At 44.7% G+C, this 21,292-nt stretch overlaps 3 protein-coding genes across 5 annotated transcripts; all 3 read left to right on the forward strand.

Annotated features, from left to right (window-relative positions):
- Positions 1-784: 784 nt before the first annotated feature.
- On the forward strand, positions 785-2,916 carry LOC109732836 (cupincin-like). The gene is made up of 4 exons (XM_020292036.4): positions 785-1,379; positions 1,474-1,560; positions 1,676-1,969; positions 2,089-2,916. Exons 1-4 carry the CDS (start codon positions 843-845, stop codon positions 2,647-2,649), a joined length of 1,479 nt encoding a protein of 492 aa, XP_020147625.1. The 5' UTR covers positions 785-842; the 3' UTR covers positions 2,650-2,916.
- A 107-nt stretch (positions 2,917-3,023) lies between these two features.
- On the forward strand, positions 3,024-9,100 carry LOC120965352 (proteasome subunit beta type-2-B-like). 3 transcript variants are annotated; one of them, XM_045229250.2, is made up of 3 exons: positions 3,024-3,328; positions 3,438-3,902; positions 8,760-9,100. In XM_045229250.2, exons 1-3 carry the CDS (start codon positions 3,198-3,200, stop codon positions 8,785-8,787), a joined length of 624 nt encoding a protein of 207 aa, XP_045085185.1. In that variant the 5' UTR covers positions 3,024-3,197; the 3' UTR covers positions 8,788-9,100. The 3 variants fall into 3 exon arrangements, with proteins under 3 accessions (XP_045085185.1, XP_045085186.1, XP_045085184.1); XM_045229251.2 differs by lacking the exon at positions 8,760-9,100 and adding an exon at positions 6,142-8,746; XM_045229249.2 differs by lacking the exon at positions 8,760-9,100 and having other exon boundaries at positions 3,438-4,094.
- A 3,475-nt stretch (positions 9,101-12,575) lies between these two features.
- On the forward strand, positions 12,576-13,941 carry LOC123493902 (proteasome subunit beta type-2-B-like). The gene is made up of 2 exons (XM_045228198.2): positions 12,576-13,297; positions 13,409-13,941. Exons 1-2 carry the CDS (start codon positions 13,137-13,139, stop codon positions 13,860-13,862), a joined length of 615 nt encoding a protein of 204 aa, XP_045084133.1. The 5' UTR covers positions 12,576-13,136; the 3' UTR covers positions 13,863-13,941.
- Positions 13,942-21,292: the final 7,351 nt, after the last annotated feature.

Below are 21,292 nucleotides of genomic sequence, written 5' to 3' on the forward strand. Positions count from 1 at the left end.
TTAGTCCCGGTTCAAAAACCGGGACAAAAGGCCCTTACAAACCGGGGTAAAAGCCCCTTTTCCTACTAGTGATAGATAATGGGGTCATGACTCCCCCTAGTGAGGCCATGACTTCCCCCTAAGATAGATGGTGGGGGTATGACTTTTTCCAGCGAGGTCCATCTTCTCTGGCGAGCTCGGATGAACTAGAATAGATGACTGCCGTGAATAAATTATTTTGGGTCTGTATGTCACATCTAACCTGATGTTCACTATGTTTGTGGTCTATTTTTTTGTCCCAATTTTTTTCCTTGTTGCTGCGTTATTTGTGGGAGTTTAGACGTGACATCCTTAAAAACATCTAGATATGAATTAGACAAACTATAAATTTTTCAGGCACCTGATATATAGTTACATAAAGAAAACCATGCATGCGGGTTGATCGTGGATTAAACCCCAAGCATGCACGCATGCATGTAGTGACAAGATACATAAATGCATCGATAAGGCTCTTGCAGGTGTGTAGTAGCTTCAACTTGGAGCATAGCTCCCAGCAAAAGAAAATTTCATTCCGCCGATGCAAAAGATCGTCGCCGAGCTATCCCATCCCTGCTCGGCTTGTTCCTATCTCAATCAACGTTGTCCGTTCTCTGCAGATGGAGGCCAGCTATCTCGCATCGCATGCATGGCGCATGCCACCATGGCGCCGTGCATGCGGCGCTTCTTCACCACGTACACACCCCGACCTACACCTGGCCTCCTCGCCGCATCGCCACCCGCTATATATACCATCACTTGCCCGGAGCTAGATCACCAACTCATCCAATAAGCCAACTCGTCACTGATCACCAACATCGATCACCATGAAGTCCACGGTAGTAAGATCGCCATGGCTAGCGCTAGCCCTCGTCCTCTCCCTGTGCCTCTCCCTCTCGTTCGCGTCGTGGGATGCCGAGGACGAAGGTAGGGGTAGTAGGAGGTGGCAAGAAGGGGGCGACGAAAGGCGGTCCGGCGAAAGTGGCCGGCCGTACCACTTCGGCGAGGAGAGCTTCCGGGAGTGGGCCAAGTCGCGGCACGGCCACTTCAAGGTGCTGGAGCGGTTCGACCACGAGCTGCTCCGGGGCTCCATCGGCGACTACCGCGTGGCGTGCCTCGACGCGGCGCCGCGCGCGTTCCTGCAGCCCAGCCACTACGACGCCGACGAGATCGCCTTCGTGAGGGAAGGCGAGGGCGTGCTGGTGCTGCTGAGGAACGGGAAGCGGGAGTCGTTCTGCGTCAGGGAGGGCGACGTGTTCGTGATCCCGGCCGGGTCCATCGTGTACTCCGCCAACACGCACCGCTCCAAGTGGTTCCGGGTCGTCATGCTCCTCAACCCCGTCTCCACGCCGGGCAGCTTCCAGGTGAGCCATGCATGGCCGCAGCATGCAAGCTCCTCCGCCATCTGCGTTGCATGCAACGACTTACTTTTGGTATCTGTTCTTGATACGTTTGTAGGAGTTCTCCCCTATTGGGTTTGGAGGCGAGCAGCCGCAGTCGTTCTTCAGCGTATTCAGCGACGAGGTTATCCGGGCGGCATTTAACGTACGTACGCGCTGACCATCGGCACTGATTTTTGTTTGTTTGTTTGTTCATCGCTTGATTCAGCTCGATCTTATGCTTGTACGCGCTGACCGTCTGCATGCATGTGTTTCAATAGACTCGGCAGCGGGAGGATGTGGACAGAGTGTTCGAGACGAAGAGCAGAGGTGAGGGTCAGATATCTGAGGGGTCGGAGGAGCAGATACGGGAGCTGAGCAGGTCGTGCTCCAGGGGAGGACGCGGCGGTGGCGGCGGGTCGGGTTCCGAGAAGGAGGACATCCAGCCGCGCAGCCTCACCGGCGAGAAGCCCCGCTACTCGAACAAGCACGGCAGGTTCCACCAGATCACCGGCGACCAGTGCCACCACCTCCGCAAGCTCGACATGGATGTCACCCTCGTCAACATTACCCGGGTAAAGCATCCGCGCCGCGCATACAGATAGTTTTGTAGCATCATGCAACGGGACGGATTGGTGCTGGACCTAAGCGCCTAAGCCAATGTGTGTGTTTCGTCGTGCGTGCATGCATGCAGGGCTCGATGACGGCGCTGAGGTACACCACCCGGTCGACCAGGATCTACATCGTCGTGGAGGGGCGCGACGGCTACTTCGAGATGGCGTGCCCGCACGTCTCCAGCTCCGGCCGTTCTGAACGCCGGGAGCACGAGCAGGAGCGCGAGCGCGAACACGGACACGGCAGGAGAAGCGAGGAGCGCGGGCAGGAGCACGGCAGGAGGAGCGAGGAGGAGGAGCACGGCCACGGCGGCGAGCAGGAGAAATCGAGGGGCTACAGGCAGGTGAGGGCCCAGATCAAGGTGGGGTCGGTGATCGTGCTCCCCGCGGGCCACCCGGCGACGTTCGTGGCCGGGAACGAGGGGAACCTCGCCCTGCTGTCCTTCGGCGTGGGCGCCAACAACGACGAGGAGGTGTTCGTGACCGGCGGGAACAGCGTGCTGAAGCAGCTGGACGAGGCAGCCAAGGCGCTGGCGTTCCCCCAGCAGGCGAGGGAGCTGGCGGACAGGGTCATCCGCGCGCAGCCGGAGTCCGTGTTCGTCCCCGGCCCGCAGCAGCAGCGCCGCGTCGCCGACATGTGAGCGACGATCTCCAGCGCGCGCATGCGGTCCCTGGAGCTGCATGCATGCATGAGTGTACATGTGAGTGTGACGGGAATAAATAGCTAGCACGGTACTGCGTACTACAGTACGTGCGTGTAGCAGAGGAGAGGAGAGGAGAGACGATGCTTGTGTTCGTGCGCGGTTATGCATGAATGCATGCATGCACGTGAGTTTTCTATGCATGTAGTAGTACGTGAGTTTTCCGGTAATAAAAGACGTGACCTTGCCCGTCGGCTCGTTGGAACATGTCGGTGAAAATTGCACTTTTACTCCTACAGTGACGTGTCAGTGTCACATAGACCGATCGATCGAGTAACAGACAAAAACAAGACTTGTCATGTACCGGAACGGAAGAACCGGAGCACAGGCCAAGCGATCGACCTGAGTCACGCTCCTCTCGCCAGCCACTTTCCTGCCGGAGTCAGGACAGTTACTAGTAGGACGAGCGAAGCACGGGGAGTGACCACCAGCAGAGCAGTTCACAGACAGCAAGCAAGCGCGGGGATCGATCGATCGGAGCGGCGGCGATGGACGACGACTTCGGCTGCGTGATCGGCGTCGCGGGGAGGGGGGAATTCGCGGTGGTGGCGTCGGGAACCCCCATCGTGCACCTCGACTCCCACAGGCTTCTCGCCATCTCCGGCAACCAGCAGAACCGGTAACCACCGAGCTAGATCCAATCCACCTCCACCCGCCTCGCTCGATCCCGGCCACCTTCCATGGCTTCTGACCTCAGCTTCCCGCCCGTGTTTTGCTTTGGCATGCAGCGCAAGGTTCGCGAGGACGATGTGCCGCAGGTGGAAGGGGCTGACCGGGGTGCCGTACCCCGACACCGCCACGGTCGCCGACCTCGCGCGCGAGCTGCTCGACCGCGGCCACTCCGTCGAGGCCCTGGTCGTGGGCTACAACCAGGCCCAGCCCCACGCGGCGGTGAGCTGCGTCGGCCCCGCGCTCCCGCGCGGCCAGTTCCTGTTCGGGGCCGCGGGCCGGGGAGCGGAGGCCTGCAGGGCGGTGCTGCGCCGGGGCTACCGCGACACCATGTCGTCCAGCGACGTGATCGAGCTCGTGGAGAGCTGCATCGCGGAGATCCGCCGGCTCGGGGTTCCCGGGGCTGCCGGCGAGTTTGCGGTCCAGTATGTCGACAGATGGGGAGCGGCGCCCGTGGGAAGGGAGGTCAGGGAGACAATGGCTATCTATCGACAGATGGCACTCGAAGTGTTAAAATCACATGGGTTAGCCCTCAACCCCATTCTCCGTGAAGATCACATCGCTTGTGTGTTTGATCGAGATTGACGTCCCGCCCCCTTTTGATTCAGGGCAATTGACGCCCTCTAAATCCTGATCGGTACTAGAGTACTTATAGGCAAAGGATGACTGACTCGGCTAAGAGCATCTCCAATGGATCCGAAAATCTTCCCCACTAAGAGCATCTCTAGCAGACGCGCTTCGCTTTGGCGAGGTATAATTCTTTTACAGCGCCAAAATAGTCTTTTTACGCGCGGGAGCGACGAAAAGGTTTTCCATATGCACAAAAACACAAAAACACGGCGCCCAGTCCGGCGGCCCCACCTACAGCAGCCCAGATTTTGCAGTGCGCACAATCCATGGCCCAAAATTTACAGCCAGGGATACCGCTTTTAGCATGTGCGCTAAAGTTTTTGTGCGTGCTCGCAGCCCAAAATTTGCAGCCCGGGATACTGCTTTTAGCACGTGCATTAAAGTTTTTTGTGCATGCTCTATTTTACAGCATCTGCTGAAGCGCTGTTTTTTTGTAATGGTTACAGGGGCTACCCAAATACCTGCTTTCAGGTTATTTGGAGATGGTTGTTTTCGCAGACCCCAATAACCCCATCCCGCATCCCAATACCCAACTTGACATATGTGCCTCACTTGTCATGGGATCTCCCCCCTCCCCCCCCCCCCCCCCCCCCCCCCGCGTGCGCCTGTCGCCACTGTTCCTCTCTCTGGAAGTGGCTCGACAGATGAGGCAATGGCAACAGTTGCAATGCAGTCAACGACAATGGTGCTTTGCGGGTGGGCGCGGCGGTGCGTGGCCAACATCAGTTGGTGGCGGCAGTGAGGGTGGGGGTGGCACTGTGGTCAGCGATGGTTGACGATAGGTGTGGTGGTCGTCAATGGCATGGGCATCATCAGGTGGGAGGGTGATTTGTGTGGGCCCCATGGGATTGGAGGAGGTGTTGGCGGAGACATGGGCGGAGATCTAGGGATTAAGTCAACTGTTTGGAACCTTCAAAATTACGATGTTTGTTTTTTGGATTGGTATTTATAGTTCTTTACTAAATTGATACAACGTTTGTTTTTGGAATGCTAATTATGATGATTTGATTGATTGATACAATGTTCATTTTATGGAATGCTAATTACGATGCTTTATTTGCTAATCACATCATTTTCAAGCAAATATAGGCCATCAGATCTAAGATAATGAAGGGCTGATATTCAATGTTTCTACCACAACTAGCTTGTTTAATAGTAGTGGAGACTAGATGAACATTTTTTTAATAACACACTGAACATTTGTTTATGTGTACGAGCAAATTTGTAAATGGATTGAGAATTAGTTATTTTTTTGTCAGTCCCACTTAAAATAAATTTTCAGAAAAGTGGAATTTACTTTGTATTTTCACAAGTAAAGTGGGCGCGAACTTCCTATAGAAGATTGGATTAGACTTAATTTTTTTGAGAGTTGCATAGGAAAGGGTGGACAATATATTAGATTCGTTTGTAAGAGAAAACATTATGTAGGTGGTGGAACAATTTTAAGTAACTGCTACCTTTTCCATGTCCTCTTTGAACATTTTTTTGCATGATACCTTAGGGCGTCAGAAAAAATTGGTATGTTCTCTCTCTAAATAGATTCATATGTACATGACTCGATTTTTGCAAGTTGAATATAGATTATCACTTGGTTAATCAATCCATGGTGTGTTTGCCCAACAACCTAGGAGGGTTGGGCATTAGAGATCTAGACATCATGAAAACCATCTTACTTTCTAAGTGTTGGTAGAAAATGTTCCATGTAGATGGTATGTAGCAACATTCCTTAGATGATAACCCAACACATCATACTCTAGAATAGCTGAAAACTGGAGTGGGCAACCCACACTTTTTATAAAGGTTGATGCAGGTAGTCTTCATTTGGTTTTGTTTGTAGGGTCAAAGTTGGGAATAGTGGCAAACTAAATTTTGGAAAGATCGATGGTTCTTTGATGACCATTTTTACACTATCTTCCCATACTGTACACAATCTTCTTAGATCCCTATATTACTGTTAAAAAAGTTTTTGCATGTTATTCTTTATCCCTTAGGTTTTAGAGGGTGGAAGTAAGAATTTAAAGAGAGTAATGGTTTGGCTTAAGGATCATGGAAAAAATGTCTCTAAATAAAAATCCCCACGATTAGTTTGGCTATTGTCAGATTCGTGAAACTTTTGTGTTTTGTTGCACAAAGGTGCTAAATCTGAGAGAGAGTGTCTCTTCTATGGGAGTAATGAACCAATAACATTAGCCGATCTTTCAATCTTGATTGGAGGAGCACTAAGGCAAGTATTTTAACTAGGATAACTCTTCAACTTATTGAAGTGATATTGTGCAAAAGCAAAGCATAGCTTCATATTATCCTATTTTTGTGAATGTCAACATTGAAATTAAATTTTGATAAAGTGGGATTGTTGTGTGAGCAACCTAACTATAGATTTGTTGAATTTGAGGGTTTCAAAAGTCACAGACTTCCTACAAAATACTTATGTATACCTTAAGATGAGAAAGTTATTATACTTATGTAATGGATGGCTGCAAGGAAAAGGTAGAAAGTAGATTAGGTATTAGCCCCCCATGCAAAAAATATTAGGTGTTAGGAAAGGGAAGACACTATCCATTGGTGGCGGAACAGTTGAATTAATTCCTCCCTTTATAATGTCCCTTTGAAGGTGCTCCCTTTTTACAAGATACCTCATGGTGCCAGGAAAAAAATCATTACGTACAAGGTTGCATTTATGTGGAGAGCTGACATGTTGAAAATGAAATATTAAATCGGCCCATGGTCTATCTGCCCAAGGACTAAGGAGGGTTGGCATTTTAGATTTGGACATAATGAATATGGCTTTATTTTCTAAGTAGCTTTAGAAATGGTTCAACAGAGGTGGTATGTGACAACAATTCCTTACTACAAAATACCTCACACATTAGACTCTAGGATAGTGAAAATGGGAGTGGGAAACACACAATTTTGTTAGGAGCTATGGTGTTGGGCCAGAGTTGGGAATACTGTCAAACTTGATTCTAGGAAGATCAATGGTTCTCTAAGGATAACTTTTACACTAGCTTCCATTCTATTAATGTTTTAAAAGTTATTACATGTGATTTTAAATCTCTCAATTTTTGGAGAGCAGTAGTAGAAGTTAAAATAGAATAATGGTTATACTTATGGACCGTCTGTAAAAAAATGCTTCTCCAAATTGACATCCACACAAATTTGTCTGATTGCTAAGTTCAGGAAACTTTAGTGTTTTGTTGTAGGAGGTGGTAAATCTGAGAGGAAATGCATCTTGTAATGAACCAATAACCACCTGCCATTTTCCTCCCCCCACCAATACACAACACACATATGGATATCATTAGCTGCTCTTTGAATCTCGATTGGAAGAGCACTTAGGCAAGGATTGCTAACTAGGCTAATTCTTCCATTGATTGACGTGATATTGGGAAAGACAAAACTCTCAACTTCCTATTGTGCCTATTTTAATAATCTCAACATTGAACATAATGTACATTAAGGGGAATTTACTGTGTCATGTGACCAACTTTAGATTTATTGAATTTGAGAATATTCAGAATGGGCAAACTTCCTATGAGAAAATGGTTATACTTAACTATTGTAGAGCTGTGAGGAAAATGTGGTAAGTAGATTAGGTTCTTGGCAAGGAAAGAAAATGTCCATTGGTGGTACAAAATCTTCAATTAATTCCTCCCTTCCTAGTGTCACTTTGAATGTGATATCTGTTTACAAGATATCTAAGGGTCTCAAGACGAAAGACTGATATATACAACGCTAGATTTCTATGGAATCGTGACAAGTTGAAAAGGAAATATCACTTGGTTAATTAGCCTATGTTTTGTCTGCCCGAGGACCAAGGAGGGTTGGGCATTTTACATCTGGACATTCCTTTACTTTCTAAGTAGCTGTAGAAACTTTCTAATTTAGATGGCATGTGCCAACATTTCCATACTAAGAAATACCTCACACATCATACCCTGGGACAAGTGAAAGTCAAAATGGAAAATTCACACTTTTGGCACAAGTGTATGGAGGCTAAATCCTGGATTAGGGTTGTTGGATGGTCAAAGTTGGGATTGTGGCAAGACTAGATTCTGGGAAGATCAATAGTTAATGATTCTTTGGTCATAGTTTTTCCACTATATTTCCTAGACTACATATAATCTCCCTTGACTTCATATCACTATTGAAAAAAAATATCTTATGGTTCTAACTTCTATAGATTTCAATGTGCTGGTAGGTATTAAAAGAGTACAATGGTTAGGCTCAATGACTGTGTATGAAAATGTTTCTCTAGATGGAGAGTCTGGAATATTAGTTTGGATGCTCTTCGATGTTGTCAGGTTCAGGAAACTTTAGTGTGACATATTTCTATTATGGCATGGGAAAACATTGGGTGATGCCTTACAATTTTTTGTGGAGAGTAAAAAAATCCTCTGTGTATCAAACTTTCCCATGGCTGATGCTTAAAAGATCATATTGAGTAGAGATGTTTTTTACACGATGGTACTAAATCTTAGATAATATGCCATATATGTTGGAGCAGTAAACCAATAAACCACATATTGTGTTCCTATCTACCGAACATATATGTATGGGATATCATCAACAGAGGTTCGCATGCAATGATGAATGCATTAATAGACATGCTAGTGGTTAGAATAGCAATTATGTTTTGGATTACTCAGAAGGTTAAGTATATTACATGTAATACAAAAAATGTCTAATCAAGCCAATGAATTAATGTTTTGTTGAATATTTTCTTTTGGATTGATTGGTGGATCTCTCTGCAGTGAAGGAGGATCTAGTGGATCAGCTTAGCTATTGTGTAAAGCTAATTGAACGCATCGCAGTTGGCATCTTCAAAACTGGGGGGGGGGGGAGCTGGGCATCATGGATCCCAAGTATGGTCATGTAATTTCCTTGAGCAACAATGGAGGTGATGGTGTTATTGGCAGTGCTTATTTAGTCGTTGTTATATTTTAATCCGCACCTTCGTCGTGTATTTGGTTCATGGTTGAAACCTTGAGTGTTGTTCTGTTGTGTCGTGATGAAAAACCTGTAGAACATTCAGGTTTCCATTGATGGTAACTGGCGAACAACTTTTATCTAAAGTAAAACTTATGTTAGTAAACCACTTATCTTGTTTGGTTCTCTTAAAATTCAACCCTGATTGCAAATAACAAGTCGAATAATAGAAAATGTATCTGTATTTTAGTTATTCACTTGTTGCTATTTCTCATGTGGCGATTGTTTTGGTGTCATCATAATTTATGTACAATCTTACACTTGGTGGACCTGATGATGGGAAGCGAGGTCGAGAGCCATCATGGACGTAGTAGAGGCTAACACAATGTTGTCCATGTCTATACGCAATGCTGACAGAGGGGTAAATATTGAGGAGATATGGCTAGAGTGATTGGGATTATGGGTGAAAATCTTGGGGTTAAGATTTATGGGTGGTGTGGTCGTCATCATAGCAAAAGGGCCATTGTTTCCTATAAGAGGAGTGACGGCCGATGGTGGTGGTGGAGCATTGACAATATTAGGATGGAGGAGAAATAATAAGCACATCATTATAAAGTTGGAGAAAGAGAATGGAACAGGGTCGGCGCTCCTCAGTCCAGAGCGAGAGGGCAAAGGGTGCTCTCGTGTGACGTTATGGTGGAGTTGTTGTAAAAGTCCGATGGTGACAGCTAGGTGGTGTAGGTTCATGGGTCACCGATAAAACTGAGAATGGTTTTATCTAAACCGGGTGTGTTGGGTCAGTTTTGCCTCATAGTTTTGTTTGGTTCGGGTGTAATGGGCCCGTTCGACAACAGGTTGGTTTAAGTTGGTTTCTTGTACAAAACAGTTGGATATGGTCAGTTACGGGCACGAACCGGTCTGATTCCACCTTAGTTAAGCCTACTTTCTCACCCGGTTGGGAAACTGATTTGTAGGTATCTCTCCCTAGATAGCCCTTAAAGCAACCACAAGATGATAGGCCATGGCTCTCACGACCGCGGCCAACGGCGTGTGAGCACGCGGTGGCTGCTGCAAGGATCAGCCTGCTCCAGCAACGTCCGCGACCTCCGCACCCAAATCCGGCATCCCATGCGACCGCCGCGCCTGGATCCGGTCTCCTCTGACTCTTCCCTGTGGTAAGCGCATGGGGAAGCCAGCTCTCACAACCGTGCTAGTCGTTGTGTAGGCGGCGGCTGACGCCCTGGTCTCCGTGCTTCGGCTACCTCAGCGGCCGACGAGCCCGGACCTGGCTCCCGCGTCGATTTCTCTATCCTCTCCCCAGGCCTGCTGCTCTTGGATGGCCCTCTTGCATCGTCCCCCGCGACGGATGGGCCCATGCTACCGCCGGCCGGCCCTCCCTTCCCCGACTTCTACAACCACTACCTCGGTTGGATCCGGGCGACTCGCCTCTCGCTGAGCGCCAGCCCCAACGATGCACTAGGTTTAGTTCGGCTTGGGTGTAAAGATTGAGTGGTTTGGTTTTGGTTGGGCCGATGAAAATATAGTATGGTTTAGTTTCGGTTGGCTGATACAAATATTCGTGCGGGTTCAGTTCGGTCATGGTGCAGTTTATAAACCATTCTCGGGTTGGGTCACCATTGGCTTTTCATGTGTTTGTCAGTGGTCCGGCCTCTCATGTGACTCTACTTGGGAGCTCCTAAGTGGCGCCAAGCGCCACTTGGAGGAACAGGTGCTAACGCACTTGTATTCATGGGCCGGCCCATTAGAAGGTCAGCGCTCGATTACGTGACCAGTTTCCACGCAGTCGCTCGATTGTGGTTGACCAGTTGACCGGTCAACCTTTGACTTTGAAAAAAGTATGAAATTTTTCGCAAAAAAGAATAATTTCATGACTTAAAAATGTTCATGGATTTTGAAAAGAAGTTCACAAACTTTAAAAAATAGTTCACGGATTGGAAAAAAATTCATTGATTTTTTTTCACAAAAGTTGAAATTTTTAATATCAGTTTTGAAAAAATTTCATTGAATTTGAAAAATGTTCATCGAATTTAGAAAGTTCCACCAATTTTAAAGAAAGGTAGATCAAGTTTGAAAAGGGAAATCATCAATTTTGAAAGAATTCATCGATTTGAAAAAGTTCATGCAGTTAAGAAACGAAAAAAATAGGAAAATGAAAAAAAAAGGAAATGTAGAGAATCCAAGTGAAAACACAGAAAAAAACTAAACAGAAATGACAATGGGCCTGCCCGTTACTAGACTTAGTGTACCGTAGGGTGTGCGCGTGTGGTGGCTTAATGGGACAAGGCGCACAAGGTGATGCAAACCAATTTTTTTATATTGAACTTTTATACTTATTTTGAACTAAATGAACCATATTAAAATATTAATTAATATAGTGTTCTATTGCTTAGCCACATAACAATGTTTCCAAACATTAGTTATATTATTCATTGTTATACAGTTGTAATGTATATCATTGAATTTTTTTCTGCAAAATTTAAATTGTATGAGGTACCAAAAATTCCGTTTCTTGTTTAAAAAGGTATTGAAATTTATTTTTTACTATTGCATAGATTATATAGTGTATATACATATATTTGCATATCTATGCGTTTGTTTCCATATCGTTTAATATTATTGAATGACATGGTAGAGATTTCTAAATCATATACACACTGACAAAATTTCAATAGTGGTTTCTAATATATATTAGGCACCATGTTCGTGGAAATTTCTAGCGCTTACAAATGTGATTTGAAAGTTGGGTTCAGTAATAGAGTCATCAAAGAATAAAAAATGTTGTTGATTGTACTTTTGTGTATGATTTGATTATCTGACATGATCGTCTTGATTTACTTGGTTTGATTTGGTGCTTATCCATTTCTCAAATGAAAAAAATTATGCATTGGTTTAAACATTGAAATCTAGTTATCAAAAAATTTCACTATGAAACTAAGACATCCACCATAAAGAGAGACTAGCGTATCTAAACTCAAGGTTAGTCAGATTGGTTTGCCTTCACATGGTATAAATTGTTATTATATGGTGTGAACTTGCGCTCCTGCAAATTGAGGCTTATTTCTATATTTAATGTTTTAGATGTAATGTATAATTTTTGAATCCTGGTAAATGTCACATGTGTGGCACGAATGCATGGCAATTCTGAACGTTTTTTTAATCGCAAGCTTAGTGACGTGAGGATGACAATTTTAGTTGTCAAAGTATGACAACTTTCATACTTCAAAGGATGGCAACTTTATTTTTCGGGTTTGTAATTTTTTGAATGGTAGCTTTAATTGTAAAAAAGCCAGAGCCCGAGTGCTTCACACCACACGTGTGACACTTATCATTTGAGTAATTTTTTAGTGTTTATATACTACTTCCTCTGTTCCTAAATATAAGTTTGTTTAGAGATTCCAACATGGATTATATACGGAGCAAAATGAGTGAATCTACACTCTAAAATATGTCTATATATATCCTTATGTAGTTCGTATTGAAATTGCTAACATAATTGTGTATAGAAACGGAGGGAGTAGTATAATGTATAGTAGGCTGTCGCCCTTTTACCCGGCCTATACGCCAGCCCTATTTTCACAAGTAAAGTGGGCAAACTTCCTATGGCTTAGACTTAATTTTTTTTGAGAGTTGCATAGGAAAGGGTGGACAATATATTAGGAGTAGGTTCTTTTGCAAGATAAGACATTATGTAGGTGGCAGAACAATTTTAAGTAATTGCTCCCTTTTCCATATCCTCTTTGAACATGTTTTTTGGGAAAATTTTGTTTTTGCCACTATAAATTTTGCCAATTTTGCTTATGTCACACTAAAATTTGATATTTCACTTTTGCCACTCTTGCTTTTGACAATGTATCACAATTGTCATTAACATGACGAGCCAACCACTTATATCATAGGAGAAAAACATTTTGCTAACCAAATATGGACATGGCCGAGCTAACCACTTATCGGTGCGTGTTATCATCCGGTTTTTAAAAAACCTTTTCCTTTCCGAATTCCGGTCTAGTTTGCGGCTCCGACCCCAACTCGTCGTCGGCCTCGATCCGATCTACTTATAGTAGATCCCCCTAGTCCTCTCTCGTAACCTAGGAACACCGTGCGAGCACAGCTGTAGCTACGTGATACGCACGGAGAAGTACCGACCGAACGTGCTGCACAACAGCAACACGAGGGAGACGATCATGGACAGCGTGTTCGGCGTGGTGGGCGGCGGCTTCGCGGTGGTGGCCGCCGGCACCTCCGCCGCGGGAAGAAGCGTCGTGTTCATCAACCCCGACAACGACAGGGTCACGAGCCTCGGCTCCAAACTGCTTCTCGGCGTGTCCGGCGTCCCCGGAGACTGGTACGTAATCCACCACGATCGAGATTAATCAATTCTCACGCTCCTTCGCCTGAGTCTTCGATCAGTCTTTGTGATCCTCGCCTGAGTCCTCCATGCTTTTGTGTTTCGTAGCCTGCGGTTAAGGGATGAGGTGAGGGCCAGCACGAGCAAGATCCACAGCGCCGCCGCGGCTGCTGACGTCGCCCGGGGGGCGGTGATCGGCTGCGCTCAGTCCGCGAACGCGGTGATCGCCGGCTACGACAAGGCCGAGGGCCCGACGATGTACGCCGTAGGCGGCACTGCGCCGCCGGAGCGGGTGGAGCAGTACCGCACCGCTGGGTGCGGGGCGGGCCTCTGCACGGCGGTGATGGAGAACCACTACCGCCCCGGCATGACGGTGAAGGAGGCTGTGGCGCTCGTAGACAGGTGCATCAAGGAGGTCCGGCGGCTCGGGCTGGCTAGCTTCGTGATCATGGTCGTGGACAAGGATGGGGCCAGGGAGTACACCAGGCGTATACTAAGGCCGAAGGCGGTGATAGAAATAAAATCCAGTCAGGGAACGCCTATTGTAAGCACGAATAATTAAAGTAGTGGTAGTATATTTTGCGTAAAATTTATATACAAACTTGTTTGTAATTTGGAAATTTAAGTGGGGTTCATATACATGTTCTTTCTCACTCTTACCGGCTATCTCCGCCACGTTTATCAAACCCGCTCTGGAGGCATTGTTTTGGCTTGACCGCCCCCTTGGGCACCAAAGGAATCACTAGCTCCGGTTCGTCGGACCCGCCGGTGCCCGTGCGGTCTATAGCGGTGGAAATTGTCTGTTGGCCGATACCTCTTGGCCGACATCATCCTCAAGTCTGGTTGTCCACCTGCCAATCTCCTAGGCGCAACGGTGGAGGGCCAGCGAGTCTAGTCTATAGTTTTGGTCGCGTGTTCGAGGTGTTTGGCATCGATTGAGGCGCGACCTTGGGCTCTATGTCCTGCCTCATTGCCATTCGTATGTTTGTCTGGCCCAGCCGTGGAGGAGTCACGGTTGAAGCAAACCACAGGTCAATTTTTTTGGCAACATTTGGAGTTGAGACTTTCTTATCCCTCTTGTTACGACGGATCGAGCATATGATTCTTTTCTTGATTGAAATCATTCACTTTTCCTTGAAATCATCACAAAGTAATTGGAAGAAGAAGTGCTTGAGAAGCTAATGGATATATATTCTATGGTGGCTTCTCCAATAGTTCGAGCCATAGCTTCATTTCATTGTTTCTATAATTTTCTTCACTTTATCATTGCCCTCAAGTACAAGTAATTTCTGACAAACTTTCTTTCCCATGGTTCGGGTGGGCACGGATATGGATGGCAGGACATGAGTGAAGATCCCTCAGCTAAGGGCTAGACCGGACGTTTCACTGTCTGATGACGAGTGCACACAAATCAACCCTAGAAGGATTCTGCTATGTCAAAAGTGTTTATATAATCGAATTGTTTAACGCCAAGATGCCAATAGCAATGATGGATAAAGCAACTCCCACGAGTAGGGCTCGAAAGCCGGGGACTCTCCTGGCAAAGAATCTGAACGATCTGAGTTCTTTTTTGAGAAAGAAGAAGATGCAAGGCATGGATCCAAGCCTGAAGGCGACGTGGAGTGTTATTATTATCGTTACTCCAGAGAATGGGAGGCACTCTCTTCTTGCAAAATGCAGTTATGAAATCTGTAATCTAGATGATTCTGGTTGAAGGGGACGATGCAGCCTAGCGGTTACGAACTTTTTGTTCGATTCAAAGGATTTCCACTTGAGTAAAGCTATGGTGGGAGGAATTTTTTTCGAGTAATTTTCTTTTGGCAATATGAAAAAGGATGGGGAAAATCTATTAAAAATCAATTTTTCAACACTTCAAATCATCAAACACGTAGCAAGTTACACTCCCACAACACATACATCAAAAAGGCAATTAAATTACCCAAAGTAGCAGGAAGGCTGAAGCGGGAAGTAGGTGCGGCGACGCAAAGTAAGGGCAGAGGAGACGGGGAAGATGCTCGGAGGCAGAAGCACGACAACCTCGGCCCGGGGAGGACATGATGGTGGCGACAACAGATAGCAGAAAGCAGCATCTCGACTGTCAGGCGCAGCCGCACCAGCGGAGGCTGGGTTTGTTGTTTCATCGACAGTCCTGCTCGTCGGGACTCGGGATAACTAAGACGGCGCCGCGGGCAGCCAGTAGTCAGACAGGAAGCAGCAACACGATAGTCGAGGCACGCTTTGGGGGCAGGGGAAGGTCGGGGACAAGGAGGATGAACTGCAAGAGCTCGCCAGGTTAGGCCCTGTACAATGTTGTTATCTTAGGTGTGCCACGTAGAATAAGTGCTGAGATGGTAGAAAGAGAAGTTAGGAAAAAAAAAGGTTAATTTTTTTTAATCAAGAGATGATATCTTAGCATAATATGTCTCATCACATTTTTAGAAATAGCTAATTATCGAAGATATGGCTAAGGGATAACACATTGTACACATGTTTTTAGTGCCATATCTAAATTACATGAAAGACTTAAGATAAAGACGGTCATATGAACCAGTGTACATGCATTTAGACCGTGGTCGCGTCTGGGTAAGGGGATGTATGCGTGTTTACGTGCTTGGGTTAGGTCGGCCATTCCCTATTCGGCGCTTATGGCGCCAATTACAACATGTTTTTCTGTAAACTGACGCCCACCGCAATCGGTCGCTCGCAGAACGGGCTGGCCCATATTAGCCACCGAGCGGCACTTCGTCTCGTTTTTTCGAAGCTCAATCGATTTCCGGACCTTACCAACCCGATTTTTCTTTTTCACTTTGATTTTTCTGGACCGGGTCATCACTACTTGTTGTCTTTTTTCCTTTTTGTTATTCACTACGGTTTTAGTTATATTATTCTTTTTCGCATTTGTTTCCTTAACCACGTGAACTTATTTTAAATTTAAATTTTCACAAATCTTTGAACTTTTAAAAAATTAAAAAACCCTTCTCCAAATTCGTGAACTTTTTCAATTTTTTTTGTGAACGTTTTCAATTCCGTAAGTTTTTAAAGAAATTGTGAATTTTGTAAAAGCAATTCTGAGCATTTTTTAATTTATGACCTTTTTCTTCAAATTTTGTGAATTATTTTCAATTTCTGCAAACTTTTTCCCAATTTTTAATTTCTTCTTTCAAATTTGGTGAACTTATTTCTAATTTGAAAAACAAAATAATTTTTTCAAGATTTCGAACTTTGTTCAAATTTATGAATTATTTATTTTTCATATTCAACGTGTACTCGTCGTCAGTCATCAGGTCAAATGAAACAAAAACCCAGAAGAAATACCCAGGCGAGGACATAGTAGATGGGCCAGCACTAGAGCGGAGGCGCCCCTATGTTTCGCTTAGGGCGAGACGAAGAGAACCCTCGCGTCAAGGGCAGCGTGAGATGGGCCTGCCCAGGTGCGCTGTAGACCACCACATTGTGTTTATTTTGCTTTTTGGTTTTTTACTTTTGTTTATACTTCCAAATATTATTAGTAAAATATATTACAAAAACAATTGGATGAAACATTTTTTAAAAAAAGTTAATCAAACATTTTAAAAATGTTAAATGTGTATAAAAAATGTTTTTGTTATATACGAAAATACATAATGTGTGTGAAAAGTTTATCATGTACTTAAAATAATTTAATCAAGCATTTTAAAAAGTTAAACAATTATTTCAAATTTTTTAATAAAACATTTTAAAAATGTTAGATGTCTATAGAAAAAATGTTGAACATTTATTAAAAAATGCTAATCTTTCATTTAAAAAATGTTAATCAAGCATTTGGAAAATTTTAATAAGTATAAAAAAATATGGACCATGTATTAAAATATTTAATATTGTATTTAAAAATGTTAATTGAGCATTTAAAAATATTAAAATTTTGTATAGAAAAACTTGACCGTGTATTTAAAAATGTTAAACTTGTATTTTAATAATGCTAAACTTGCATTAGGAAAATGTATTAGATATATATACCAAAAATGTACAATGTGTACGGGAAAAATTAGACATAAAAAAACAAAATTTCGAATTTTTTTAATCATTTATTTGAAAATGATAACCATGTATATTAAAAGAAGTTTCAAATGTATATGAAAAATCTTGAATGTGTAGTGAAAAAAAATTAACACGTGTTGAACCAAAAAGAATCATATGAATGATAGAAAACAAGTAAAATGAAGAAGTCCCAATAAAAACCGAAAAGAAAAAAAAATGAAAAACCCGAAGAAACTAATTTAAAAGAATGGAAACAAAGAAAACCGAGAAATAAACAAATAAAAATAGAGGAAAAAAATGAAAAACCGATGACAACCGCTGAAAGAAAACTGATGAAAAAGCAAAGAAAATAGAAAAGCAATAAGAAATCGCGAAGAAACAAAGGAAAAAGAAAGGAAGACTAAAAATAGAACATAAAAGAAAAGAACCCGTATTATCCCGAGCGAGAACCAGCGAGCTCGGCGAAAAACAAAACAAACTCAGCGAAGGAAAAATAAGGAAAATGGGTCAGCCCAGTAGCTATACCGCGGGCGTAAAACCTTTAGCGAGGCCTAAGGTAATCTCACTATAAACGAGGTATAACATATGCGTGGTATAGGCGCTCTCATTTGGTCGTGCTAGGGAAGAGACTAGCCAACCCAAACTAGTATTCGGGCCTTTTTGTGTTGGGCTGAGCCCATGCCAAAAATAAAAGTCTATATTTACACAACTAAACAGTCTATTGGTCTTGAAAGTTTGAATTTAGGCATTGAATAGTGTATCCAACCATTAATTGGGCTACATCTGATAACCTAGAACGTTGGGATTCACGGCCATACTAGGGTTCTGTGTTATATGGTTGTTCCAAAACATTCATGTTTTTTATTAGAAAGACAAAGACATCTTACATATGAAATTATCAAGAAAAACAACTAGTACAATGATAAGACACCTGGTAGCAGAACGAGCAGTTAAAAATGAAATTACAATGGAAATCACACTAGACTTCTTCCTCCGATTGATTGCCACTCACCAGAGATTGAAAATCATACCGAACCAATAATAAGAGAAGAGGCACCTGCAAATGCCCTCACCACACTAGGCATTTAAAGACCGCGTAACCACTTGCCGCTTGAAACGAGATCTAGAAGTCGGTGAATAAACATTAGTTGGAGCATCATGCCACGTAGGACATGTTTGCAGTCCATCCTACCTGCCATGAGAGTTGGAGAAACCGGACCATGCTGTAGAACAACACTGAAGAAGATGTTGAATTCGTTGCATCAATAGCTAACCATGGCTCTCCTTGATTGACAGACTAACTACCAAGATCCAAACAAACCCAACATATCTGGTGACACAAACTCTTCATCGATGTCGGACCAATCGTCGTTGAGGTAGGGAGAGGTTGGAGAGGCCTTATTCAAACACATTATTGTCGCCATCACTTCATCAATGCCACCAGAGAAAACAAACCTAAGAAAAAGACAAGCGAAATAGATGGGTCCCCACCCCTCTTAACGCCGACAAGGTTGTCAGACAGAGGAGAGAAGGGGGACCAAGGTGGCGGCATGGAGGAGACCCTTGGGGGTTGTGGCTAGGGTTGGCAACGGAAGATGGGGATCTATTTTTCCTTGAAACATCCATGAATGAATACAGGGTCAATGCTATCTCGATGACTGGATTGTTCTAGAACACCGAGTCATCGACCCACCCTAGTACATGCCTATTTCAGCTGGTTGGAGCCAATTGAATCATCAGTTCCACATACTCACATATCTTGGAGCCAGGAGAATCATTTCACCAAAGCAGACATTGGCAGCCATACTTGCCTTGTGGCTGAACAAAGAAATGAACTACTTCCCTACTATTAAGTCTGACAAAAGGAAAAAATAGAATGCAAATCGGAAAAGTAAACAAATCAATACAATGCATTACCCACATACATGGTATCACCTACTAAGCATTTTCCTCTTGGAAAGCTATAGTAAATGTTACATGAAACATAGCAATAGGTGCCGCGAATTTGTTTAAACTGCATATTCCTTGCATGTGATATTTACTGACATATGAACATGAGAATCTTCCTTATGATAATTCCAAGTATTTCGTTTCTGTTTCTGTTTCATGCCCAATGTTCATTTTGTTGGGGAACGTAGTAATTTCAAAAAATTTCCTACGCACACGCAAGATCATGGTGATGCATAGCAACGAGAGGGGAGAGTGTTGTCCACGTACCCTCGTAGACCGAAAGCGGAAGCGTTAGCACAACGCGGTTGATGTAGTCGTATGTCTTCACGATCCGACCGATCAAGTACCGAACGCACGGCACCTCCGAGTTCAGCACACGTTCAGCTCGATGACGTCCCTCGAACTTCGATCCAGCCGAGTGTTGAGGGAGAGTTTCGTCAGCACGACGGCGTGGTGACGATGATGATGTTCTACCGACGCAGGGCTTTGCCTAAGCACCGCTATAGTATTATCGAGGTGGACTATCGTGGAGGGGGGCACCGCACACGGCTAAAAGATCAAATCAATTGTTGTGTCTCTAGGGTGCCCCCCTGCCCCCGTATATAAAGGAGCAAGGGGGAAGGTGCGGCCGGCCAGGAGGAAGCGCGCCAGGAGGAGTCCTACTCCCACCGGGAGTAGGACTCCCTCCCTTTTCCTTGTTGGAGTAGGAGAGGAGAGGGAAGGAGAGAGGGGGGAAGGAAAGGGGGGGGGGGCGCCGCCCCCCTCCTTGTCCAATTCGGACTTGGGGGGGGGGGGGGAGGGGCGCGCGGCTGCCCCTTGGCCGCCTCTCCTCTTCCACCAATTTGGCCCCATGAGGCCCAATAGCCTCCGGGGGGGGGGGGGGGGTCCGGTAACCCCCCGGTACTCCGGTATATATCCGATAACCCCCGGAATCATTCCGGTGTCCGAATATAGTCATCCAATATATCAATCTTCATGTCTCGACCATTTCGAGACTCCTCGTTATGTCCGTGATCACTTCCGGGACTCCGAACAACCTTCGGTACATCAAAACTCATAAACTCATAATATAACTGTCATCAAAACTTTAAGCGTGCGGACCCTACGGGTTCGAGAACTATGTAGACATGACCGAGACACGTCTCCGGTCAATAGCCAATAGCGGAACCTAGATGCTCATATTGGCTCCCACATATTCTACGAAGATCTTTATCGGTCAGACCGCATAACAACATACGTTGTTCCCTTTGTCATCGGTTTGTTACTTGCCCGAGATTCGATCGTCGGTATCTCAATACCTAGTTCAATCTCGTTACCGACAAGTCTCTTTACTCGTTCCGTAATGCATCATTCCGCAACTAACTCATTAGTCACATTGCTTGCAAGGCTTATAGTGATGTGCATTACCGAGAGGGCCCAGAGATACCTCTCCGATAATCGGAGTGACAAATCCTAATCTCGAAATACGCCAACCCAACAAGTACCTTCGGAGACACCTGTAGAGCACCTTTATAATCACCCAGTTACGTTGTGACGTTTGGTAGCACACAAAGTGTTCCTCCGATAAACGGGAGTTGCATAATCTCATAGTCATAGGAACATGTATAAGTCATGAAGAAAGCAATATCAACATACTAAACGATCGAGTGCTAAGCTAACGGAATGGGTCAAGTCAATCACATCATTCTCCTAATGATGTGATCCCGTTAATCAAATGACAACTCATGTCTATGGCTAGGAAACATAACCATCTTTGATTAACGAGCTAGTCAAGTAGAGGCATGCTAGTGACACTCTGTTTGTCTATGTATTCACACAAGTATTACGTTTCCGGTTAATACAATTCTAGCATGAATAATAAACATTTATCATGATATAAGGAAATAAATAATAACTTTATTATTGCCTCTAGGGCATATTTCCTTCAGTCTCCCACTTGCACTAGAGTCAATAATCTAGATTTACACAGTAATGATTCTAACACCCATGGAGCCTTGGTGCTGATCATGTTTTGCTCGTGGAAGA

This window comes from Aegilops tauschii, chromosome 5 (genome assembly GCF_002575655.3).
Source record: "Aegilops tauschii subsp. strangulata cultivar AL8/78 chromosome 5, Aet v6.0, whole genome shotgun sequence".
NCBI classification, from domain to species: Eukaryota; Viridiplantae; Streptophyta; class Magnoliopsida; order Poales; family Poaceae; genus Aegilops; species Aegilops tauschii.